Source organism: Nicotiana tomentosiformis, chromosome 12, assembly GCF_000390325.3.
Source record: "Nicotiana tomentosiformis chromosome 12, ASM39032v3, whole genome shotgun sequence".
Classification (NCBI taxonomy): domain Eukaryota; kingdom Viridiplantae; phylum Streptophyta; class Magnoliopsida; order Solanales; family Solanaceae; genus Nicotiana; species Nicotiana tomentosiformis.
Window position 1 is genome coordinate 27,784,312 of NC_090823.1, and position 27,826 is coordinate 27,812,137.

Here is a 27,826-nt window from a genome sequence, read left to right on the forward strand (position 1 = left end):
AGGTCCAAATCCTCAAATTGTACCTCAAAAACATGTAATCTAGTCGAAATAATCAATGATAATCCAATATTATTGACTAACAATGATCACAAGTGACTTAATTACCTCAAATTTTCCCGTGAATTCCCTCTGAAAAATCGCCCAAAACCGTGCTTGAAATGTCCCAAATGACAAAAAATGTCGGAACCCCTCTGTTTTTGTAATTTGTCCAAGGGTTCCGCTTTTGCGAAAAACTAACCGCATATGTCGTCCCGTTTTTGCGGTCATTCTGCCGCTTCTACGCCTGCTTCGCTTCTGCGGACCTTAGCACCTGCGATGCCCATCCAGCTTCTGCGAAGTCGCACCTGCGAGTCAAATTCCGCAGGTGCGATTGCACCAGAAGGCAGAAGCTTTCAGATTTCTTCTAAGTCCGAATTTGATCTGTTAACCATCTGAAACTCACCCGAGGCCCCCAGGGCCAAAACCAAATATACCAACAAGCCCTAAAACATCATACAAACTTAGTCAAAGCCTCAAATCACATCAAACAACGCTAAAAACACGAATCACACCCTAATTCAAGCCTAATAAAACTAAGAAATTCAAAAGTCGGCTATGCAACATTGGTGTATGCGTAGCTTAGATGGAAAGAAAAACCAACCTCACGTAATTTACAATTATATCCTTAAATTATACAAATAATTAAGATTATAAAAATCGACCAATATTTTAAGGTTATTTTAGTCGTTCAATATTAAACATAAATTATTCATGTTTTTATAGTAAATAATATATATATATATATATATATATATATATAGAGAGAGAGAGAGAGAGAGAGAGATAAATAGATAGATTATTAAGATAGATAGATTACTAACATATTGCCCAAGCTTAGTGAAGTCTCGTATCAAGGAAGTCGTTATCTTTGTAATTTGTCGAGTTCTACACGTCTCACATTCGTGTGAGAAGATATTGGCACCGTCTTATCAAAAAGTTAAAATTGCAATCCTACCCCATCAGGGAAAAGGCAAAAACAAGCGACATGACAAAGTTGGGTGAAATTAGGATAAAAAAGGTCAGATGTAAAGAATCCTTTTCACATAAAAGCGTCTGTTTGCTTCACTTATTAAACCCCAACCCTAGTGACATTCTTTCAACACCACAAACAGTACTAGCTCAAACCCAAACAGAATGCCTGATAACTTTATTGCCCATGATAATATCATCGATGTACTGATAAAACTTCCTGTGAGATCGCTTTTACGGTTCAAGCTCGTTTGCAAATCATGGCGTTCACTAATTGAAGATCGTCAATTCATCAATTTTCACCAAGATCGATGCAAAAGTGATATAAAAAATTATCAAAATCAAAAAATCTTTCTGAGTTGTTATGGAATGGTGACGGAACAAATGTACCACTACTCCTTAGACGCCCCTTCACTTCAACGTGATTCTGTTGTCTCTCTTCTTAAGCCTCCAACAATTCCAGAATCTTCATGGGGTGGTAAAGTATATGTGAATTCTTGCAGTGGGTTATTTGTTCTAGCTCTCTCTCCTTACAATATTGTCCTGTGGAACCCGACCATCAGAGAATCAAGAAAAATCCCAAGTCCAATCTCCATTCATGGTGAGGAACAGTTCTATACTTTTTATGGTTTAGGGTACGATTCTCCATCTTCCAAAGACGATTACAAAATAGTTGGACTAGGATTAATATATCATCTAGATGGACATGATGTTCAAATATTTTCGACCAAGAGTGACTCGTGGAAATTGATTGGGAAGCTACCCGTAAGCTATGACATCGAGGGAGATATGGTTGTTGCTGATGGAATTGTTTATATAATCTCCATTCATTGTGTTTTGACTTACGGATGTTCATTGGTATTACAGTACTCACCTAGTTGATAGACTATTGATATTCAAATTATTTCTATGTTGCATAGAAGAATTATGAAAGTATTCCTTCTGGGAAGATCATGAATGGAAGACGTGTTAGTCATTCTAGTGCTGGAGTTGAGATCAGTTACGGTGATTCATGTGTTTCATGAATTTGGAGACTGGGAGTTCTCAGAAGTATATTATTTCGGGTTGCGGCCTGTTTGAGATGAGTATTTTCTTTAAACTCAGTGGAGGCACTAGTTGCGTTAATTATTTGTGATAGCCACGCGCTATAAGTGTGCATATATGTGAGGTTTGAGCCAATATGCGAACATCAGGGCATGTATTCATACTCGAAAGAATGCTTAGGCTATGATATGCCTAGAGTTGACCGTTAAGCGTAAAGTTAGAATGTTTCTCATGTTCATACCTTTGTTGAAAACTATCTGGGCTATAGTTGAGGTTACAAAGAGGCTAATTTCCTTGAATAAGCGGGGTAGTTACTATGTTTTAGCGTTAAATTGCCGATGAAGTGTGATAGTAGACTTTGCACATGCTTACACTATGGCATGTTATTTATACCAGGCCAGGAGCATGGGAATCTTATTTCATTATCATATACAAGTGTACTTGTTTAAATTTTCCTGTATGATATGCTAGGGCTGGAGGCCTGTAACCATGCCGGGCGATTCATATTATTGGCACGTGAGTCGTCCGTGCCGTGTGTGGGAATTGTATTTCTATGATACTTTATCTGATTCATTAATTTCCTTCCTCTACAATTGTGCACATGCGCCTACGGCTTCACGAAATTTGAGGAGTTGGTTGTAACATTGCGGTTGTGGTAGTATTTGTTGAACTTGCAATACGGTTTTCTTCCTTGAGACCTCTCCCATATTTGGGTACACGGATTGCGCAGTGGAAGCAAGATGAAGGTTACTAAATGACCAGGTATGTAATTTGCTGGTTACCCAAAGTTGATAATGAGATTCTCATATTTGTCACATGATGACATGATAGATGTGGTGTGTGGCGCTGGATTAGGATTTACATGTACAAGGTGGCAGTCCATTCTTGAAAGGAAGATCATAAATTTTGGACAGAATGGCCAATTTCAGATAATTAGATTAATGTTATAACTACTCGGTAATCCCCGAGAAGGGTGCGCATTTTAAAAGGCGCATTGTGTTTTGACTTACGGATGTTCATTGGTATTGCAGTACTCACCTGGTTGATAGACTATTGATATTCAAATTATTTCTATGTTGCGCAGAAGAATTATGATAGTATTCCTTCTGGGAAGATCATGAATGGAAGACGTGCTAGTCATTCTAGTGCTGGAGTTGAGATCAGTTACGGTGATTCATGTGTTTCATGAATTTGGAGACTGGGAGTTCTCAGAAGTATATTATTTTGGGTTGCGGCCTGTTTGAGATGAGTATTTTCTTTAAACTCAGTGGAGGCACTAGTTGCGTTAATTATTTGTGATAGCCACGCGCTATAAGTGTGCATATATGTGAGGTTTGAGCCAATATGCGAACATCAGGGCATGTATTCATACTCGAAAGAATGCTTAGGCTATGATATGCCTAGAGTTGACTGTTAAGCGTAAAGTTAGAATGTTTCTCATGTTCATACCTTTGTTGAAAACTATCTGGGCTATAGTTGAGGTTACAAAGAGGCTAATTTCCTTGAATAAGCGGGGTAGTTACTATGTTTTAGCGTTAAATTGCCGATGAAGTGTGATAGTAGACTTTGCACATACTTACACTATGGCATGTTATTTATACCAGTCCAGGATCATGGGAATCATATTTCATTATCATATACAAGTGTACTTGTTTAATTGCTCCTGTATGATATGCTAGGACTGGAGGCCTGTAACCATGCCGGGCGATTCATATTATTGGCACCTGAGTCGTCCGTGCCGTGTGTGGGAATTTTATTTCTATGATACTTTATCTGATTCATTAATTTCCTTTCTCTACAATTGTGCACATGTGCTTACGGCTTCATAAAATTTGAGGAGTTGGTTGTAACATTGCGGTTGTGGTAGTACTTGTTGAACTTACAATACGATTTTCTTCCTTTGAGACCTCTCCCATATTTGGGTACACGGATTGCGCAGTGGTGGCTGGAGTTTTATTGATGCGGCGTGTCAGTGGGATAGTTGTGTTTAATAATATAAGGTCATTGGACCTAGAATGGGTACTATCAGGCTTGATTATGGTATATTCAAGAGGGTTATGGTTTTGGTTGGGGTGAGAGAGCTCCATGGCTAGTTGATCTGATGAGTGGTTATGAGTTTTTGATTATTTCTTTCATCATTGGCAGTGTATGAAGGTTTTGGAATGAGGTTTGGCTAGATATGAGGTTTTATACTAGTACTTGTTGGTTTGGAGTCATTACTGTGATCGGGAATGGTGCTACGAGCATGTGAGTTGTGTAGTATGCTATGTGATCATATATGGGGTTATGGCTATAGCTTGATACAGCTTGTTCAGGCTTATACAGTGCGTAGATGAGAGATTCGGGTCTTGAAAAGAATTTTGGATATTAGAAATTTAGCTCCAAAGTTTTTGGGCTAACGTTAAATTAATGATTTCCAGTTATGTTGTGTGGTCATGCCTATATAGAATAGGGTGACATGAGATCACCCCCGGGTATGTGCGTGGTAAGGTGGAATAGAGATTTGAAGGTTAAGAACAACTCTTGGCACATTCGAGGACGAACGTATGTTTAAGTGGGGGAGATTGTAACGACTCGACCGGTCGTTTTGAGAATTTACGCTCCTTTCAACTATTTGAAGTGTTGAATAACTTCCTACGAGGTATTATGACTTGTGTGAATTGTCGGTTTTGGTTTTAAGGTATTTCAGAGTTAGCTTGAGGACCCCAGGCAATTGGTGTGCGCGTTCGCGTAGAGGGTGTCGCGTTCGCATAGTGAGGGGGAATGAAGCATCGCGTTAGCGATGCGTGGAACGCGTTGGCGTAGAAGGCATTGAGGTAGAGGAATTTTCTGCTTCGCGAACACAAGGGTGATGTTGCGTTCGCGAAGGAGGAATTTGGACGGGAACTATTTTGTGCTTCGCGAATGCGAGGCACATACCGCGTTCGCGAAGAAGAAAAGTCTTGGAAGAGGCAATTTTCGGGAGTTTTTCAAGGAAAATAACGGGGTAAGTGTTCTTAACTCAATATTGGTTTAATTACCCGAATCCATGCTTGTTTTTATCATTTAATTGGTGAATTAAGTTGGAAAAGTTTGAAAAACCCTCTTAGTTTAAATTGAAGATTTGAGGGTCGAGATGGGGTCGGATTTTGATATAATTGGTATGGTTAGACTCATGGTTGAATGGACTTTCGGATTTTGTAACTTTTGCGAGTTCCGAGACGTGGGCCCCACGAGTGAATTTTGAGCTAAATTTCGGATTTTTGTGGAACATTAGCATTTTCTTATGGAATTAATTCTAATAAATTTTAATGACTCAAACGAATTATTTATAGCCAGATTCTAGGCGTTTGGAGACCAATTCACGAGGAAAGGACATTGCAGAATAAGAATTTCACGGCTTGATGTAAGTAACACTTCTAAACTTGGTTATGAGGGTATGAATCCCCGAATTTATTATGATATGAATTGTTTGTAGGTAACACACACGATAGGTGATGAACATGGAGACATGCACCACAGAAAGTGTGTCTTGAATAAATCATGTGAAGTAGTAAAATTAAAGAATCATGTGATTATTTCAACGTGTGGCACGTGTTCGAGGAATTATGCTGAGGCTAGTAATAAAGATCATGCTTAGGCTATGTTCCGATATTTTAGGACCCACGGGGTCGTGATGCTGTTGAACTAATTGTTTAAAAATATACATTTCACACTCAGTAATAATTGCCCATTGTGAGGATATTTATGGGATTGAGCTGCGCAACGCAGCATGCCATTTGGCTTTATATATGTTATTATTAAATGGATCGGGGCTGCCCGCATGCAGCAGGCCAGAATGGCTTTATACATTATTATTGTTCTGGATCGGGGCTGCCTGCCTGCAGCAGGCCTTATTATTAAATGGATCGGGGTTGCCCGCCTGCAGCAAGCCAGCATGGCTTTATACATTATAATTGTTCTGGATCGGGGCTAGAACCACAAATCATACCCCCAATTCAAGCCTAATAAAACTAAAAATTTCCAACTTCTACATTGGATGCCGAAACATATCAAATCAAGTCCGATTGACATCAAATTTTGCACACAAATCGTAAATGGCATAACAGACCTATTCCAATTTTCAGAATTGGAATCCGAATCTGATATCAAAAAGTCAACCCCCCAATCAAACTTTCAAACTTAAATTTCTATTTTAGCTATTTCAAGCCTAATTTAACTACGGACTTCCAAATAATTTTTTGGACAAGATCCTAAGTCCAAAATCACCATACAGAGCTATTGGAATCATCAAAATTCTATTGCCGTGTCGTTTACATATAAGTCGACATCTAGTCAACCTTTTCAACTTTAGTTTTCATCTTGGACACTAAGTGTCTCAATTCATTTCAAAACCTAACCGGACTCGAACCAATTACCCTGGCATGTCATATATTAACTTTAAAACATAAATTGAGTAGTAAATGGGTGAACAGGGATGTAATACTCAAAACGATCGGTCGGGTCATTACATTCTCCCTCACTTAAACATACGTTCGTACTTGAACGTGCCAAGAGTTGTTCCAAACCTTCAAATATCTATTCCACCTAACCACGCACATACCCATAGATGATCCTACGTCACCCTATTCTATATAGTCCTGACAACACAACATAACTGAAAATCATTAATTTAACCTTAGCCCAAAAACCTTGGAGCCCAATTTTTAACATCCACAATTCTTTTCAAGACCCGAATCTCACATCTACACACTGTATGAGTCTGAACAAGCTGTATCAAGCCATAACCATAATCCCAGATATAATCTCATAAGATACTACACAACTTGCATACTCACAACACCATTCCCGATCACAGTAACTACTCAAAACCAACCAGGTACTAGTATAAAACCCCTCATTGAACAGAACCTCATTTCAAAACCTTCGTACACTACTAATGATGAAAGAAACAATCAAAAACTCATAACCACTCATCAGATCAACTAGCCATGGAGCTCTCTCGCCCGAACCAGAATCATAATCACCTTCTAAGACGACTTTCAATATTATCCTCCCGAATATACCGTAATAAAACATAATAGTATCCATTCTAGGTCCAATGACCTTATACTATTAAACACAACTATTCCACAGACATGACGCACTAATATAACTCAAGCCACAAATTGCGCAATCCATGTACCTAAAATGGAAACTGTCTCAAAGAAGAGATCCGTTTTTGCAAGTTCAACCAGCACCACCATAACCGCAATGCTATGAGCTCATCATGTATAGTAGAAATAAGACACACGAATCTAATAACAGTAACCAGCTATCCTAGAGCTCACATTAACATCACACGTACGGATAACTCACGTGCTATAGTATCAATATCTGGACCTGCACGAATAATTCAAGTGCCAATAATATCAGTATATGGATCCGCACGGACAACTGACGTGCCAATAACATAATCTGCCACACATGGTCACAGGCCTCCAGTCCAAGCATATCATACACGAGATATCAAATAAGTACACATGTATATGATAAATGAAATAAGATTCATGCAGAAATAGTAATGCAGAAATCAGCAAGTTAACGCAGAAATAGTAACTACCCGGTTTATTCAAGGAATTAGCCTCTTTGTAACCTCAAGTATAGCCCAGATAGTTCTCAACAAAGGTACGAATATGATAAACGTTATAACTTTACGCTTAATAGTCAACTCGAGGCATATCATAGCCTAAGCATTTTTCCGAGTACGAATACTTGATCTGATGCCGGCATGTGGGTTCAAACCTCACATATATGCGCACTCATAGCGCGTAGCTATCATAAATAATTAGTGCAACTAGTGCCTCCACTGATTTTAAATAAAACACTCACCTCCAACAAGCCGCAACTCTGAAACAATATGCTTCAGAGAACTCCTAGTCTCCAAATTCATAGAACACATGAACCATAGTAATTGATCCCAACTCCAACACTCGAATGAGTAACACATCTATCATGAACGATCACCCCACGAGGAATACTTTCATAATTCTTCTATTCCACATAGAACTAATTTGAATATCAACAGTCTATCAACCAGGTGAGTACCGTAATACTAATGAACATCAGTAAATCAAAACACAATGCTCCTTTTGAAACGCACACCCTTCTCGGGGATTATCGAGTAGTTATAACATTCATCTAAATATATAACACTGACCATTCTATCCAGAATTCGTGACCTTCCCTTCAAGAATGAACTGCCACCTTGTACATGTAAATCTTAATCACAACTATCATGTCATTATGTGACAAGCACAAGAATCTCATTATCAACTTTGAGTCACCAACAATTTACATACCCAGTTAGTTAGAAACCTTCCTATTGCTCCCATACAGGAGGAAATCACAATACACAACATGTTCCTCACGCCGGTAGGACATATCCGGCTAAAACCATGGTAGAAACCACCAAGGACACTTCGAAATCCATTTGCACACAACCAAGATATCAGAATGAATTCCTCTAACTTGACCAAGCCATGCAGGTCACCAAATTAAGAATATTGCTACCAAAACATTTGTAAAGCCTCTCCACATCATAGGTACCCTAAGATCTGATCATACCATTACCAAACTGGTCCAACCTACTACCTAGTCGTCCTATTTTCTCTTAATTTCTTCTGAATTACCCTCAAGTTGACACTTTTCCTTGTCAGAACTCCACGATCCTAACCCAAAGCTTACTACAAGACATCTTAACATACTACTACACTGCCCTAAGGCCCATAATCCATTGTATATTTCTTAAGCACCACAAAATACCACAACCGAGACACCCACTCTAAAAGACCTTAGGTGAATTTAAAATTGTTTCTCTTTTCTTTCTTATATTGAAATGTAGAATCGATAATAATACATAATTACTGCAAGTTTCGACACTATCCAATGTAAATAACCGATTCTAGCGATATACGAATTCGAAAAATTGAAAATTGCCACATATACATTTTTAATCCATTAGAACCCCCTCGAGAGTCACCCACTTTGCTCAAATCCAAATTGCACCGCCCAAACGGGCCAAAAGACATGTGCCCCATTAGTACAACAACACCCAAAGAAGTAACCCTGCCTTAATACTACTAATCAAATTCATACTTCGTGCACACGACATCCTTCAAATAACAACTTAATCATTCCATGATTTTCATATACTCATAAAGTGCAATATAACCCGTATCCGGGAATTTTCTTACTCGACTCATCCTCAATCTCAACCTCTGCAAGTCATAACTAATCCACAAGTATGCCTCAGACCAAAATCAATACAACATATAACCGTGCAATCAAATCGGTGATAACAGACTCCCCCACTTGTCTCAAAGCCATAGAATGAAACTTTCCATAACTCACAATATCCATACTCTATCACTGCTATAATACCACACTCACTTCAATGAAAATTCTTCTCAAGCTCATGCAACACCAACCATAAGATACCTCAATCATCTGCTAAGATCGCATTCATTCTCTTGACACTCAAGTCAGCTTTCTCGACCAGATTCAAATTCAAATCTCAACACATACACCCCACTTGTAGAAAAGAAATTCTCCATCAACATTATAAGAAACACACCTATGTAGATTACTCCGCGAGAGATAACCCACCTGTTTAGCCTCAAATTGGCATCTTGTTATACCCTTCGCAACCACAATTACTACGCAATCACTTAATCCTTCTAAGTCCAAACTCATTAACAAGACATGAGAATTTAATTTGTCCCACAATTTAACAACGTGGAATATCCTCCAACACACTCATAACTCGAGACTATAAATCAAATCAAGACGAAAATTTGTCACGACCCAAAATATAAACGTCCTGATGACGCCTATCGTGGAACTAGGCAAGCCACAACTCAACATCTCAACACAGCAAAATCTTTGAACATAAAGACAGAAGTAAATTAATAATTAAGGAAAGCCTTTTTGAAAATAGAAATATCCAAAACACGATACAATCCATCCCAAATCCGGGGTGTCACAGAGTACATGAGCGTCTAAATTAGAATACAGTCCACTACAGTGTCTAGAGAAATTAACTAAAAATACAACTAGTGATAAAGAAGGAGAGTCAAGTCCTGCGAACACCGTGCAGTTACCTTGGTAGTCTCCGAACTCGCCCCTTCACTTCAACGTGATTCTGTTGTCTCTCTTCTTAAGCCTCCAACAATTCCAGAATCTTCATGGGGTGGTAAAGTATATGTGAATTCTTGCAGTGGGTTATTTGTTCTAGCTCTCTCTCCTTACAATATTGTCAATCAAGAAAAATCCCAAGTCCAATCTCCATTCATGGTGAGGAGCAGTCCCATACTTTTTATGGTTTAGGGTACGATTCTCCATCTTCCAAAGACGATTACAAAATAGTTAGACTAGGATTAATATATCATCCAGATGGACATGATGTTCAAATATTTTCGACCAAGAGTGACTCGTGGAAATTGATTGGTAAGCTACCCGTAAGCTATGACATTGAGGGAGATATGGTTGTTGCTGATGGAATTGTTTATATGATCATAGATGAGCCACCCGACAATAAATTTATTTTATCTTTGTGTTTGAAAAATGAAAATTTTGAAGAAATATTGTTTCAAGGTCATCGGGACCTATTAATGGAAAAACCAAATTTGTTCACTGTTGAAGGATGCCTTTGTTTGACAAAGTTTTCGTCCCTTATTAATGAGTTGGCCGATTTCGAGGTTTGGCGTATGAAAAAGAATGGAACCATGAGCTATTCATGGAGTAAAGTATTAGCAATTACAGTGCCAGTGCCAGATGATAACTGGCTTTGTACAAGAATCCATGTCCTTCCTGTGAGCTTTATGAAGGATGGAGGCATCTTATTTCGGAGGAGTAAAGCTGAATTACTATTTTACGATCCAAAAACACAAAAGTTTGAAGAAGTTAAAATTGCTGGGCTTGAAGCATCACTTTACTTCTATCGTGCTTTAACATATGTGGAGACTTTAATCTCCCCTAATGCTCTCTAGGAATACAATTGATGAGTTATGTAGTGGCTAACAGGAATATGAGAGATGATTTAGCAAGGAATTGCCTTCCTATAAATTTTTCGTGATTTTGAAATGTTAAATTTTAAAACTTGCTTAAAATTTTAGAAGGATTAGTAAACATTCGATTTGTGTTACATTTATCTTTCGTTTACATATATGTTGGTTCATGAAAATCCCCATCGTTATTGATCTTTCATCTCAAATATACCCTTCCAGTAACAATTGTCCAGCTTTTGACTTTGACGTTTGGTATAGTGGAGCCGTATAGACAAACAAAATATTAAAATTAACCTCTAATATATCAAAACGGTTAAAATAATAATAATAATAATAATAATAATAATGCCCTTAACAATTGAAAAAGTCCAAATATACACGTGTCAATATGATTATACCATACTCAAAAATAGTTTTTGATTTGAAATTCTAATAAAACTTATAATTTTATACTCTATACCATTTTTTCTCCTTTTGATCCTCGATTATCGATATTGCTTTAATCGTTGCTCAGTATGATTACATTATCATATAAATTTTTTATTGGTTTGCCTTTAAATTTAATATCCTCGCGTATTAATTCCTTTAATATAACATAGATAAAATAGATTTCTTATTCTTGATAAAGATGATTATTAATTTATTACTCTTTTACTTAAAATTCATTCATCATTCTATATCTTTTTATTTTTGACTTTATCTATTAGGGTTTTAGTTATGTTTTATTATTTGTATAAATTTTCTCATCATAATTCAAAAGATACTTGCTCATCTCAAATTCAAATAAGTTTTATATAAATGATTTTATAATAAAAAATTTATTTTCTTGTTAGTAATTTTATTTATTCGTTACTTGAAAATCTTTTAATGTTCAATGTTATTTGATTTGATTTATTTCAATTTTAATTATGTGGTATTACATTGTATTTTTTCATCATAATTGAAAAATCACTTTCTCATCTCAAATTTAAATAAGTTTCATCATTCTATATTTTTTTACTCTTTCTCAATACGCTACTTGGCTTCATATCAAGCTTGACTACCATCATTTTAATATAATTTATACAACTTTCAATATATTATCTTCATATCAAGTTTGACTATTACGTGGCTTCACTTTCAAGCTTGCTTAATTCTTTAATTATCTAAATTTATCAATAATATATTGAGTATTATTTACTTTCTTAGTTTTAATTATTTTTTAAATTTAGTATTTTATCTATAATCTATAACCGACATAATTTGATAATTAATACTAATTTTGATTTGTTACTTCGTCCAAAATATGTTCTTTTATTATTTTGTATAAAATGTATTTTATATTTTTTTTTGTATTATATGAAATAAGCAATTAGACTTTTCTAAATTTCTTGCCAAGTCGCCTATTGTGAGACTGCCACTTGGATTAATGCGGAGACTTTTTTCTTTTCTTTTAGTTATATATATATATATATATATATATATATATATATATATATATATATATATATATATATATATTGTCGAATTTCATCATGTGGGATTGGTTGTGCGAATAGATTTTCCCCATGCCGGTTACCGGAGTATGGATTTTGGAGTGCGACAAAAGTGTACCAACACAATATAATGTAGGAATTAATGGCATTGCTTCAAGGAAATGGGCCTTCATGGCTTTTTACAATGATGAAATTAAGAAAGTGTATCTTCTAGATCTCTTATACGTAAAAGATAGATCCCTTATGTGTAAAATAAAATCTCTCATGTATAAAAAAAGAAATGAGTCATAAAACTAAAAAAAAGTTTGTAATGACCCACAAAACCATTTGACCTTCGGGGAAATGGGCCTCCATGTAGGGATTTTTATATTGTAGAGCAATTAGCAAGAAAATATTTATATAACCAACATCACTTTTGTTTTATTTCATAAATAGCAAATTTATTTACATATATAGCATAAATTAAATTCCCAAATTTGAAATCTTAAAACTGACCCAAAATTTAATGAATCATGTGTAAACAATTCTTTTCCTTTAAAATATCCTATAATCCACCCTAGCCACACAAAGCCCCATTTTCTCTTCTCCTCTTTTCTTCTCTCCCGTCACATAACACTGATACCATTCTTTTTCCGTTCTTCTATTTAAATATTTTTTCTAATTATAAAATCTGAAGCAACTAGTTATACTGAAACTACAATATGAGAATTAAATAATAACAGAATTATTACGTTTGGTTTATTAAAATAAAAATAAGATATACTAAGAAAATAAAAGAAAGACATGTAAATTTGTGATATTAAATGTGATATAATATTTGTGTGACTATATAATCATGCAACTCATTTTAACTGGAATAATAAGGAAATATAGGAGCGTGTTCGGAAAAGTTTTTGAAGTCCGTAGTGGAATTTGGCTTGAAATGACGAAAGATGAATTTTTGAAAAGTTTGACCGGGGAGTTGACTTTTTGATATCGGGGTCGGAATTCATTTCTGAAACTTTTCATAGCCTCATTATATTATTTATGACTTGTGTGCAAAATTTGAGATCAATCGGACTTGATTTGATAGGTTTCGGTATCGAATGTAGAAGTTGGAAATTCTTAAGTTCCTTAAGCTTGAATTGGGGTATGATTCGTGGTTTTAGCGTTGTTTTATGTGATTTGAGGTTTCGACTAAGTTCGTATGATGTTTTAGGATTTGTTGGTGTATTTGGTTGAGGTCCCGAGGGCCTCGAGTGAGTTTCAGATGGTTAACGGATCAAATTTTGGACTTAAACAGCTGTTGGAATTTTTCTGATGGAAAACGGGGGTAGAAAACGAGGGTAGAAAATGAGGGCAGAAATCGGGGGAAAAAAACGAGGGCAGAAAACGAGGGTAGCGCCTGAACATAAACTTTAAGCTATAAAATGGGGGCTTCGTCCCATTTTCCATTTTTTCCAAATTGGAGCTTGGGGAGAGGCGATTTTTGAGATATTTTCAAGAAAAATATCGGGTTAAGTGATTCTAACTTGTATTTGGTTGATATATACGAATATATCATTGTTTTCATCATTTAATTAGTGTGTTGAGATGAAAATTTGGGAAAAATGAGGAAGAGTTCCTGGACTAGAATTTTGAGGTTTTGAAGGGGATTTTGTTATTGGATTTGAGTAAATTTGGTATAGTTAGACTCGTGAGTGAATGAGCTTTTGGGTTTTATGACTTTTGTCTGATTTCGAGACGTGGGCCCGGGGACCGGGTTTGAGCCGATTTCGGACTTTTTGGCTATAATTTCATATTTTCTTGTGGAATTTATTCTTATAGCTTATATTGATTCTACTGTACTTCTTGTGGCTAGATTCGGGACGTTTGGAGACTAATTCACGAGGCAAGGGAATAGCGGAGTAAGAAATTACGCGTTTTTAGGTAAGTAACACTTCTAAACTTGGTTTCGAGGGTATAAATCCTTGAATTTTGTGTTGAATGAATTATTTGGAGATGACGCACATTGTAGGTGACGGGCGTGTGGGCGTGCATCATGGAATTTGTGACTTAAATTGATTCCATGGAGTTGCATAATTAAATAAATGATATTATCCGCATTTCCTCCACGTGTTAGATAATTTGAGCTGAGACTAATATTAAAGATGATGCTTAGGCTACACACCGATATATTTTGGGACCCACATGGGTTGTATTGTGGTTGAATTATTGTTTAAATTATAATTTTTGTACTCAGTCACATCTATTACTTGCATATCATATCTTAGTTTCTGCTGTCATTCATTGATACTTCATATCATTAAGTCGGGTTGATTCTTCATGTTATTGAGAATCCGAGAGATTGGAAATTATGAGTGATAGTTATGTTTATTTATTTATGCCTGGATTTGGCTATATAGCACTTGGGTTGAAGGAGCCCCTCCGGCCTCTGCACCCCCACAGTGAGAGTAGTTGATATATATATGGGGGATGGATCTTCCCTGGCCATGGATCTTGCCATAGATATATATTGAGGGATAGATCTTCCCTGGGCATGGATCTTGCCTGAAGCATTTTTATTGAGGGATGAATTTTACCTAGACATGGATCTTGTCCGAATCATTGATATTCACTAAGGCGCATCACATACAGTATGTACATTGGCATGTAGATATAGAGATGTCATATTCCTCATATTGTTCATAATTGATCTATTTTATTTGTATTGAGAGTAACTGTTGAACTTGGAAGCATGCCTACATTTCTGTAGTGTTATTTCTATACTGGACTGTACTTGCTGAGCTCGTCACTACTTTCAGCCCAAAGGTTAGCCTTGTTACTTATTGAATTGGTTGTCCTCATACTACACTCTGCACCTCGTGTGCAGATACAGGTGCTCCTGGATACGACGGTTACTAGATTTCGAAGTTTGTTCTGTTGGAGACTATCAAGGTAGTTGCTTGGCGTCCGCAGACTTTGTCTTCCTTACTTTCTAGTTATTGTATTGTTCTATATTTGAGGCAGTGATTTTATCAGTCAGACTTTGTATTCATTTAGATGCTCTTGTACTCAGTGACACCGGATTTTAGTAGTATTTATATATGTATTTGTGAGATTTCTTCCGATGAATTAAAATATTATGTTTTCAAACTTAAAAGATATGGTGGTTTATTGAGATTGTCGGCTTTCCTAATATCATGATAGGCGCCATCACGAAAGGTAAAATTTTGTGTCGTGACAAGTTGGTATCAGAGCCTAGGTTACATAGGTCTCACGAGTCATGAGCAGGTTTAGTAGAGTCTTGCGGATCGGTACAAAGGCGTCTGTACTTATCTTCGAGCGGTTGCCGAACCCTTAGGAAAACAATTCACCTTCTTATATTCTGTCACGCGAATTTGTTGATTCCGGAAACTAAATTTCTGTCGCACCAGTTACTCCAGCTCAGGAGAATATTCTAGATATAGCTGAGCCAACAAGACCAGCTAAGGCACCAGCTGTGCCCATTGTGATTCCAGACCTTTAGGAGGCTCTGGCCCAAATATCGACAGTTTGCACTGTCCTTGCTCAGGTGGTTTCAGCTCAGGCCGCACCTGCCACTTCTCAGGCCAGGGGAGGTACTCATACCCCTATTGCCCGTACACCAGATTAGGTAGTGCATGCACTTCAGATACCGTATGCACTACCAGTCTAGCCAGTTGCAGCTGCTCAGGCCCCGGTAATCCCCGATATGGCAGATGATGAGCAAAGGAAACTTGAGAGATTTGGGAGCCTTCGACCTCCATCATTTAGCGGTGCTGAGTTAGATGATGCTCAGGGTTTTCTGGATAAGTGCCAGCGGATGCTTCAGACAGCGGGTATTCTAGAGACCAGTAAGGTCTCGTTCACTACTTTTTAGTTTTTTGGGGCTGCCTTCAGATGGTTGGAGGCTTATGAGAGGTGCAAGCCGATCGGTGCAGCACCACTTACATGGCAGGAGTTCTCGGTTCTCTTTTTGGAGAAGTTTGTGGCACAGTCTCGCAGATAGGAGCAGCGCAGATAGTTTGAGCAGTTACGTCAGGATGGCATATCTGTGACACAGTACGAGATGAGATTTTATGAGTTGGATCGTCATGCAGTTTGGTTGGTTCCCACTAAGAGGGAGAGGATTAGGAGGTTCATTGATGGCCTCACATATTAGCTGTGGTTACTTATGACTAGGGAGAAGGTATCTGTTGCCACTTTTGACGAGGTGGTTGACATTGCTCGGCAGATAGAGGTTGACCGTAGCAAGGAGCGTGGTGAGAGGGAGGCCAAGAGGCCTCGAGGTTCGAGCGGTTCTGACGGGGTACCTTCTGGAGGGTAGTCCTACCACAACAGGAGTCGTCCTTACAAACACGCTCAAACGGGTCGTCCAGTTCACTATGGTGCATCATCCAGCTATGGTTCATACAGTTCTCATCAGGATCAGTCATCTCTCAGTGCACTTCCAGCCCAGAGTACGCCCTGTTCTCCTTCAGTTCAGGGATCATCTGTACCAGGTTCTTCTGGTAGTTATTATAGTTCTGGAGGTCCGCCTCAGAACATACCAGCCTTTTCAGAGAAGGGTTGCTTTGAGTGTAGAGACTTGGGCCACATAAAGAGATATTGTCCCCTCCTTACGTGAGGTCTAGTTTAGTAGATGAGTCATGTTATTACTTTTGCACCAGTAGCTCCATCACCTGCCCTGCCAGCTCGGGGTGGGGCTAAGTCAGCTAGGGGTCTCCCAAGAGGTGGAGGCCGATCAGGTGGTGGTCAGACCCGATTCTATGCTTTTCCTGCAAGACTAGATGTTATTGCTTCAGATGCAGTGATCACAGGAATTGTCTCAGTGTGTCTTAGGGATGCTTCTGTATTATTTGACCCTAGTTCCACTTATTCGTATGTATCATCGTATTTTACTCATTATCTGGATATGCCATGTGAGTCCTTAGTTTTACTTGTTCGTGTATCTACGCTGGTGGGCAATATTATTATTATGGATATATCGATCGTGTGTGGTAACTATTGGGGGACTGGAAACTAGAGTTGATCTCTTATTTCTCAGTATGGTTGATTTTGATGTAATCCTGGGTATGGATTGGTTGTCTCAATGTCATGTTATTCTGGACTGTCACACAAAAACCGTGAAATTTGCGATGCCGGGGTTGCCGAAGGTTGAATGGAGAGGTTCTTTCGATAATATTCCCAGCAGGGCAATTTCTTATTTGAATGCCCAACGTATGGTTGGTAAGGGGTGTTTTTCATATTTGGCCTTTGTGAGAGATGTTTGTCATGACCCGAAATTCCCACCTTCGGGACCATGATGGCGCCTAACATTTCACTTGCTAGGCAAGCCAACGTTAGAAAAATCTTAACTATTTTTAAACAAATCAATTTAAGCAGAAGTTAATTATTGAAATAAAGTGCGGAAGACCACAACAACCGAATCATCAAAATACATCCCCGAATCTAGTGTAACAAGTGCATGAGCTACTAGGATAATACAAATAAAGGTATGAATAAAATTCAAGCTGTTTGAAAGATAATACACAATAAGATAAGATAGAAGGGGACTTTAGAACTGCGGACGTTGTGCAGTTATACCTCAAGTCTTCTCTGGGTAGCTAAATCCGAGCAAGTCTATGGTACGCCGCTGGGACCAACTCCAAAATCTGCACAAGAAGTGCAGAGTGTAGTATGAGTACAACCGACCCCATATACTCCGTAAGTGTCGATCCTAACCTCAACGAAGTAGTGACGAGGCTATGGCAAGACACGTACGTAAATAACCTGTACAAGTATATACAAATACGAAGCAACAATAACACAATAAATAACAAATAATAAATTTGGGAAGGAACATGTGAAGGGGAATGATATGGAAATTTCAGCAGTAGAAGTGCCACGTAGTAGCCAATTAATTCGTCAACAATAAAATGAGCAACTGATAATATGAAAATGGCACGGCACCACCCTCCGTGCTTTTAATCTCATTCCTCGCATAATTTGATAAATAATAATAATAATAATAATAATAATAATAATAATAATAATAATAATTGGAACAACATCACCCTTCATACTTTAACTCTCTTTTGACACGACATCACCCTTCGTGCTTTTACACTCTCTGAAAATGGCACGACATCATCCTTTGTGCTTTTACACTCAAAAATTGTAATGACCCAACCGGTCATTTTAAATTTTAGAAACCCGTTCCCTAAAATAAAACTCCCCGTACATGCTTTTATTAATTTATGACTCGTGGGGATGGTTGGTTCGGGATTTGGAAGTGTGTGGGTTGAAATCGGAACACTTGGTTCCTTAAGTTAGCTTTAAATGGCCAAGTTTGACTTCGGTCAACATGTTGAGGAAACGACCCCGGAATCAGGATTTGACGGTTCCAATAGGTTCGTATGATGATTTTGGACAACCCGGGAGAGTTTTGATGCTTAATAGTAAAAATCAACTATTTGAAGGTTTAAAATTATTTAAATTTGGTTTGGGGTAGGTTTTTGAGTAATTGAAGTTCGTTTGGAATTCCGTGTTTGGGAATAGTTCCGTATAGTGATTTAAGACTTGCACACAAAATTTTGTGTCATTCCGAGTAGTTTAAGTATATTTCGGCGCATTGGAAGTAAATTGAAGAACTTGAAATTCTTAAGGTTGAATCAATTTGGTTTAGGGTATGATTCTTAGATTTGATGTTGTTTTACGCATTCCGAGAGTTCGAGCAAGTTCGTTTTATGATTTCAAACCTGTTGGTATGTTTGGGCGGGGTCCGGGGGTCCCGAGTGTTAACCGGACGAGGCTCAAATCAATTTTGGAATTTTGAAGAAGAGCTGAAGCCTTCTGCTTCTGGTACGTTCGAACCTGCGCTTGGAGAGCCGCAGGTGCAACTCTCGCAGATGCGAGGTTTATGCGCAGAAGCGAAAAAGGGAAGGGGAGGTCTGCCATCACAGGTGCGGAATCTCGGGCGCACCTGCGAACGCGCAGGTGCGAGCATTTTTCGCAGATGCGAGGCTTGGCAGGCGAGGGAAAATTCGCAACTGCGAGGCTTTTCCGCAGGTGCGGTATCTCTTTCGCATGTGCAAAAATCACTGTTGGGCAGAATGGTTAAAAATCGGGGCTAAGACATTTTGAGCCCGTTTTGTTTCTCCATTTCCGAGCGATTTCAAGAGCTTTTGAGAAGGGGGTCTCAACTAGCAATTGAAAGGTAAGTTAATTTCACACCCCTTGAGTTAAATACATAGATTATAGGTAGATTATAACTAGTAAATCTTAGAAATCAAAGATTTAGATGAAAAACCTAGATTTTTATAAAAATGAGATTTTAACCACGAAAATAGTCATGAAATTGGGTAGAAATTATATATTTAAGTTCTTGAGATTATGGGTAATGTTTTCATCCGACTATTTCCGAAATCCGGGCACGTGGGCTTGGGGTGAATTTTTGGAATTTTACCATTTTGGATAGGGTAATTTATTTTTAGATAAACTTCGAATCATTTAGCATATATTAATTATTTTGTATAACATTTGGATAGTTTCGGATTTTTCGGCGTCGAATCGAGAATTCAACGTGACGTGGTAATCGGAAATTAGACTTTGAGACGAGGTAAGTCTCTTGTCTAATCTTGTGAGGGAAAAATTACCCCATAGGGATTAAATTGAATAACTGTTGCTAATTGCGGGGGCTACGTACGCACGAGGTGATGAGAGTATGTGCGTAGCTACTATTAATGCGAAAGTCGTGGTAGTTTAGGACTCAAAGCATGAATTACTTGTGTAAATTGTATTCTTTATTTAATTAATATTAATTGATATATATGAATATATTGTGAATTGTTAGATAAAGATATTAAAGGATGGAAATCTCATATGCTTGATTTTCTGTTTAAATTAATTAATTGTTAAAAGAAATTGTTCTTCCTCCTGAATTTATCTTATAATAAATATACTCTCCTTCCGGAGGTACATAAGAAAATGTCCTCCTTTCTTGTGGAGCGGGCCGAACGCTTCGGCAGGTTAGATACATCTATGGATCGTGCCGCACGTCTCTCGGCAGTGTACATGACACTCTGGATCGGGCCGTACATCCTCGGTAGAAATCGTGCTTAATAATAAAATTCACACGATACCTTAATAGCTTATTTCAGCTTGCGAAACTAATTGATAAATTTGAGAATCCTTGGAATTTAATGAATTATTATTCTTGTTTGTTGAGAAATTAATTGTTATTCCTGTAAATGAGATTAATTGATAAATTGGAAATTATTTGAATTGAAGGAATTTAATTAATATATTGAGAATTGTTGCATTTGAAGGAATATGATTATTTCCGCTGGTTAAATAAATTATCGTAAATTCTATGAATCATGATGATTTAGATATTCTAGTTGTATTTCAGTTATTATTATTATTGACCCATGGTGAGTGTCAAAGTCGGCCATCTCGTCTCTACCACTTTGTGATTAGGCTTGATACTTACTGGGTACACGTTGTTTACGTACTCATACTACACTTGCTGTATTTTTTGTGCAGGACTTGAGGCAAGTACTAGTGGGGGATCTATCGTCTTACACCCACATTATCCAGGGGCATAGTGGTGAGCTACCTTTCTGAGCCGTTCTGCAGCTACTAGTGTCTCTCCTTGTATTTTTCATTCTGTGTATTTGTATTTCAGACAGTATTTGAGGTTTTGTATAACCTACTAGATGCTCATACACTTATGACACCAGGTCTTGGCACACACATTGGTAGAATTTGGTATTTTATTATTTTTCTTGATTTTAATTTTGTCAATATATGCTTAAATTATTAAGTTGGCTTGCCTAACTGTAGTGTTGGGTGCCATCACGACCTATAGGTGAAATTGGGTCTTGACAAAAATGACACGACAACATCCTTCGTTCTTTTACACTCTTTCTCACCATGACAATGATAGTATAAATAAAAAAAATGGCACGACATCACCCTTCGTGCTTTTACGCTCTTTCTCACCATATTCAACGTAAATCAATAAAAATTCCACGAATAACGATCAATAATCAATAATAAACTTAAACAGGAATATCTTAATTAAATAAACAATTATTCAAATTGAATTAAATTCCTCCAGCATGCTTTGACTCAACCACTACACATAAGTACTTTTCACCTCACATATACATTGTACCCGTACATTAAATCACGTAGCAAATAAACAAATAAAATCCTACTCTCTCAAGGTTAACCGCGATACTTACCTCACTTTGAAACCAACTCAAGATTCCAATAGACCTTTGCCTCGCAAATTTGAGTCTGAAATCCTAAAATCTAGTCATTAACAATTCAATATAATCAATGCAAATCATAGGAATTAATTCCATATGAATTTACTAATTTTCCGAATTAAAATCCAAAATTCATCTCAAACATCAATAGTGGGGGCCACGTCTCGAATCTCAGAAAGGTTTATGAAATCCGAACACCCGTTCCGATGCGAGTCCAACCATACAAAAATTATCAAATTTCGATGTCAAATGGACCTTCAAATCTTAAATTTTCTTCTTTGAAAGGTTTTTACAAAATTTCCAATTTCTTCCATCTAAATCAGAAATGATTTATGAATATCGACATGGATTTATGAAATATAATCACTTTTGGTCATAGAACACTTACCCAATTCAAATTCGTGAAAAAACCCTTTGGAATCGCCTAAATCCGAGACTCAAAATTAAAAATTAGTAAAAATGGTTAACTTCCGATTTTATGGGTTCTGTCTAGGCTTTTTCGCATCATCGGACACTTAACCGCATATGCGGTTCCGCTTTTGCGTATATTGGGGTCGCTTCTGCGGACTGGATTGCTTATGCGGACGAGAGTCTGCTTCTACGGACTCGCTTTTGCGAAGAAGCGTCCGCTTCTGCTACAAGGCTTCCCTTCCCCTTTTCCCGCTTCTGCGATCGCGCTTCTACGGACTATCCGCTTCTGCGAGGCCTGGCTTGCTTTAGCAAGCTCGCATCTGTGGTCTAAAATCCGCAGGTGCAATTACACCAGAAAGCCAAAATTTTAGATTTTCCTTAAGTCCAAATTTTGATCCGTTAACCATCCGTAATCCAGCCGAGGCCCCCGGGACCTCAACCAAATACACCAACAAGTCCTAAAATATCATATGAACTTAGTCGAAACCTCAAATCACATTAAATAACGCTAAAACCGCGAATCATAACCCAATTCAAGCTTAAGGAACTTCAGAATTTTCAGCTTCCACATTAGATACCGAAACCTATCAAATCTAGTCCGATTGACCTCAAATTTTGCACACAAGTCATAAATGACATAACAGACCTATTCAAATTTGCAAAATCGGATTCCGACCCCAATATCAAAAAGTCAAATACGTGGTCAAACTTTGGAAATCTTTAGCCTTTAAATTCCTAGTTTTCGTTAAATGGCCATAATTTGAGCTAGGGACCTCCAAATTAAATTCCAGGCATACGCCAAAGTCGCAAATCACAATACGGACGTACCGAAACTGTCAAAACATCGATCCGGATCCGGTTACTCAAACTGTTGACCAAAGTCAACATAATTGAGTTTTATAAGCTCTATTTCACATTTTAATCAATTTTTCATATCAAAACTTTCCGAAAAATTATACGGACTGCGCACGCAAGTCGAGGAATGATGAATAGTGCTTTTGAGGTCTTAGAACATAGTAATGAATGTTTAAATTAAAGATGACATTTTGGGTCATCACATTCCCCACCTCTAAAACAAACGTTCATCCTCGAACGGAATTAGAAAAATACTTGAGCTAGTGAAATGATGTGGATATCTAATCCGCATGTCCGACTCGGACTCCCAGTTAGATGCTTCTACCAGCTGACCTACCCATTGCACCCGAACTGAAGGATAACTCTTAGACCTCAATTGTCGGACCTGCCGGGCTAGAATAGGTACTGGCTCCTCTTCATAAGTCAAGTCTTTGTCCAATTGGACTGAGTTGAAATATAATACATGGGAAGAATCACCATGATATTTCCGGAGCATAGACACATGGAACACCGGATGAACTGCTGATAAACTAGGTGATAGTGCAAGCCTGTAGGCTACTTCACCCACCCTTTCAAGAATTTCAAAGGTTCCAATATACATAGGGCTCAACTTGCCCTTATTTCTGAATCTCATTACACCTTTCATAGGAGAAACCCAGAGCAATACTCTTTCTCCAACCATGAATGCAATATCACAAACTTTACGGTCGGCATATCTCTTTTGCCTAGACTGAGTTGTGCGAAGTCGGTCCTGAATAATCTTGACCGTATTCAAGGCATCCTGTACCAAATCGGTACCCAACAACCGAGCCTCTTCAGGTTCAGACCAGCCAACTAGTGAACAACATCGCCTCCCGTATAATTCTTCATATGGAGCCATCTGAATGCTTGACTAGTAGCTGTTATTATAGGAAAACTCTGCAAGTGGCATGAACTGATCTCAAGAGCCTCTAAAGTCTATAATACAAGCGCAAAGCATATCTTCCAATATTTGAATGGTGTGCTCTGAGTGTCCGTCTGCCTGTGGATGAAATGTTATACTCAACTCAACCTGTGTGCCTAACTCACGTTGTACAGCTCACGAAACGGGCACACCGTGAAGGCGGACAATCTCACAAATGTAAATTTTAGCTAACCGCTCTAAAGAATAGATAACTGCTACTGGAATGAAATGTGCTGACTTGGTCAACCCGTCCACAATGACCCATACTGCGTTGAACTTTCTCTGAGTCCGTGGGAGCCCAACCATAAAATCCATAGTGATACGCTCCCACTTCCACTCAGGAATTTCTAACTTATGAAGAAAACCACTAGGTCTCTGATGCTCGTACTTAACTTGCTGACAATTTAGACATCGAGCTACATACGCAGCTATATCCTTATTCATTCTCCTCCACCAATAATGTTGCTGTAAATCTTGATACATTTTGGCGGCACGTGGATGAATAGAATACCTGGAACTGTGGGCCTCTTCCAAAATCAATCCACAAAGCTCATCAACATTAGGCTCACAAATAAGACCCTGCATACGTAGAACTCCATCGTCCCCCACAAAAACCTATTTGGTACCACCGTGTCGTGCTGTGTCCTTAAGGATAAACAAATAAGGATCATCATATTGTCGCTCTCTGATACGCTCATATAAAGAAGACCGAGTGACTGTGCAATCTAGAACCCGACTAGGTTTTGAAACATCTAACCTCACGAACTAATTAGCCAAAGTCTGAACATCTGCAGCTAACAGTCTCTCACCAACCAGAATATATGCAAGACTGCCCATACTCACAACATTTCTACTCAAATCATCGGCCACCACATTGGCCTTTCCGGGGTGATACAAAATGGTGATATCATAGTCTTTCAATAACTCTAACCATCTTCTCTGCCTCAAATTGAGATCCTATCCTGAACAAATACTATAGGCTACGATGATCAGTGAATACCTCACACGAGATACCGTAAAGGTAATGCCTCCAAATCTTCAGAGCATGGACAATGGCTGCCAATTCTAAATCATGAATATGATAATTCTTCTCGTGAACTTTCAACTGCCGCGACGCATATGCAATCACCTTGTCATCTTGCATAAATACTGCACCAAGCCCAACAAGAGATGCATCACATTATATCGTATAAGATCCTGAACCTGTGGGTAATATCAACATTGGCACCGTAGTCAAAGCAGTCTTGAGCTTACGAAAGCTCAACTCACACTCGTCTGACCATCCGAATGGAACACCTTTCCGGGTCAGTCTGGTAAATGGGTTTGCTATAGATGAAAACCCTTCCACGAACCAGTAATAATAACCCGCCAAACCCAGAAAACTCCGTATCTCTGTAACTGAAATAGGCCTAGACCAGTTCTGCCTCAATCTTCTTAGGATACACTTTTATGCCTTCTGCCGATACATCTTGCCCCAAAAAGGGAACTGAGTTTAGCCAAAACTCGCATTTTGAAAATTTGTCATATAACTAATTATTCTTCAAAGTCTGAAGCACAATCTGAAGATGTTGCTCATGCTCCTCTCGACTGGTTGAGTAAATCAAGATGTCATCAATGAATACAACCACAAATGAATCTAGATAGGGCTTGAACACCCAATTCATCAAATCCATAAATGTTTCTGGGAATTTGTTAGCCCAAATGACATTACTAGGAATTCGTAATGCCCATACCGAGTTCGAAAAGCTGTCTTAGGGACATCAGATGCCCTAATCTTCAACTGATGGTAACCAGACCTAGTCGATCTTTGAAAACACCTTGGCACCCTGAAGCTGATCGAATATGTCATCAAATTCTTGGAAGTGGATACTTGTTCTTGATAGTAGCCTTGTTCAACTGCCGATAATCTATACACATCTGCATTGAACCATCTTTCTTCTTCACAAACAATACTGGTGCACCCTAGCGTGAGACACTAGGTCTAATAAATCCCTGATCAATCAAGTCTTGTAGCTGCTCCTTCAACTCTTTCAACTCCGACGGGGCCATACGGTATGGTGGAATAGAAATGGGCTGAGTGCCCGGAGCCAAATCAGTACAGAAGTCAATATCTCTGTCGGGTGGCATCCCTGGTAAATATGTAGGAAATACTTCTGGAAATTGAGGAACAACTGGTAGTAAGTCCATATAAAGAACATCTGCACTGGGATCGCGAATATAAGCCAAAATAGGCTAGACACCCCTTCTCGACCATACGTCGAGCCTTCATACAAGAAATAACCCCGTTGGTAGAATGATCAGGAGTTCCTTTACACTCTAATCGAGGTAACCCCGCCATGGATAGGGTCATCATCTTGGCATGACAATCCAATATAACATGATAAGGTAACATCCAATCCATACCCAAGATGACATCAAAATCTACCATATCAAGAAGTAGTAGATCCACGCTATTCTCAAGACACCCAATAGTAACCACACACGAACGATAGACATGATCTACCACAACAGAATATCCCACCGACGTGGATACACACACAAAAGCACTTAGAGAATCACAAGGCACAACCAGATATGAAGCAAACTAGGAGGACACATAGGAATAAGTAGATCCTGGATCAAATAGAACTGAAGCATCTCTATGGAAAACTAGAAAAATACGTGTGATCACTACATCAGATGACTCGACCTAAGGACTAGTTGGAAAAGCATAAAATCGGGGTTGGGCCCCACCACTCTGAACTGCATCCCAGGGACACCCTCTAACTGGCTGGCCTCCACCCCTAACGGCATGACCTCTACCTCTATCTGTCTAACCCTTGCTTCTAGCTGGCTGGGCAGGTGGTGGAACAACTGGTGCTGGAATCATAGCACCGGAACCCTACTGCTGTGAACTGCCTTATACTCAGATCACCACAAGTATAACAAGTCCTCGGTTATTGGGACTGCTGACCCTGGAACTGACTATGTGAACCTGGATAACTACTTTGATGACTACGAACCGGAGGTACATTAATAGGAGTTGGTGGTGCATTGTAAGCTAGCTGGTCGAAATAAGACAAGTGAGAGCCGTGACCACCTAAAGCATTGTGGGATGCATGGAGTGCTGAATGAAATGGCCTGGGAGGATGGCCTGTACCAAAATTACCCCTTCCTTCATACGAGGCACCACTGAACCCACCGAACTGACAAGGCCTCTTATCAGACCCCTGCCCTCTCTCTTGTGCAAGAACCATCTCGATCCTCCTCGTAACATTACGAGCCTCTTGAAAGGAAATATCACTTCCGGTCTCCTTGGCCATCTGAAGCCTCATAGGGTGAGTGAGTCCCTCAATAAACCTACTCACTCTCTCTCCCTTAGTAGGTAGTAAAGGGAGACCATGAAGGGCTAAATCCACAAAACGGGTCTCATACTGAGTAACAGTCATACTGCCCTACTATAGATGCTCAAATTGCATGCGGTAATCCTCTCTTAATGTGATAGGGAGAAACTTCTCTAGAAATATCCATGAGAACTGATCCCAAGTCAATGTAGGTGATCCAACTGGTATGGTCAGCATAAAATCTCTCCACCATCTCTTGGCGGAACCCGTCATCTAAAATACAGCAAATTCGACCACATTGGTCTCGACTATTCCCATATTATGCAACACCTCATGGCAGTGGTCAAGATAATCTTGTGGGTCCTTATAAGGTGTAACACTAAGTGAACTGGAAAGAGCTTAGTAAACTTATCCAGTCTCAATAAGGCCTTAGAAGACATGGCGGGCCTATCACCGGCCTGTGCTGCAACAACTGGCTGAACTACCCCAACTGGTGGGGCTGCTG

General features: G+C 38.6%; 1 protein-coding gene across 1 annotated transcript; it reads left to right on the forward strand.

The window, feature by feature from the left end:
* Nucleotides 1-1,377: 1,377 nt before the first annotated feature.
* LOC138902392 (F-box/kelch-repeat protein At3g23880-like) lies at nucleotides 1,378-11,060 on the forward strand. Its single transcript, XM_070190254.1, has 3 exons — nucleotides 1,378-1,818; nucleotides 1,929-2,013; nucleotides 10,399-11,060. The coding sequence occupies exons 1-3, from the start codon at nucleotides 1,378-1,380 to the stop codon at nucleotides 11,058-11,060; spliced, it is 1,188 nt and encodes a 395-aa protein (XP_070046355.1).
* The last annotated feature ends 16,766 nt before the right edge of the window (nucleotides 11,061-27,826 follow it).

Bases quoted from the DNA above. Each gene is read 5' to 3' on its own strand.
- LOC138902392 (XM_070190254.1), top strand. From the start codon at position 1,378: ATGGTGACGGAACAAATGTACCACTACTCCTTAGACGCCCCTTCACTT. The intron at 1,819-1,928 runs GTTTATATAATC...TATGTTGCATAG, and splicing joins TGGTTGTTGCTGATGGAATT to AAGAATTATGAAAGTATTCC. The intron at 2,014-10,398 runs GTGATTCATGTG...TTTATGGTTTAG, and splicing joins TGGAGTTGAGATCAGTTACG to GGTACGATTCTCCATCTTCC.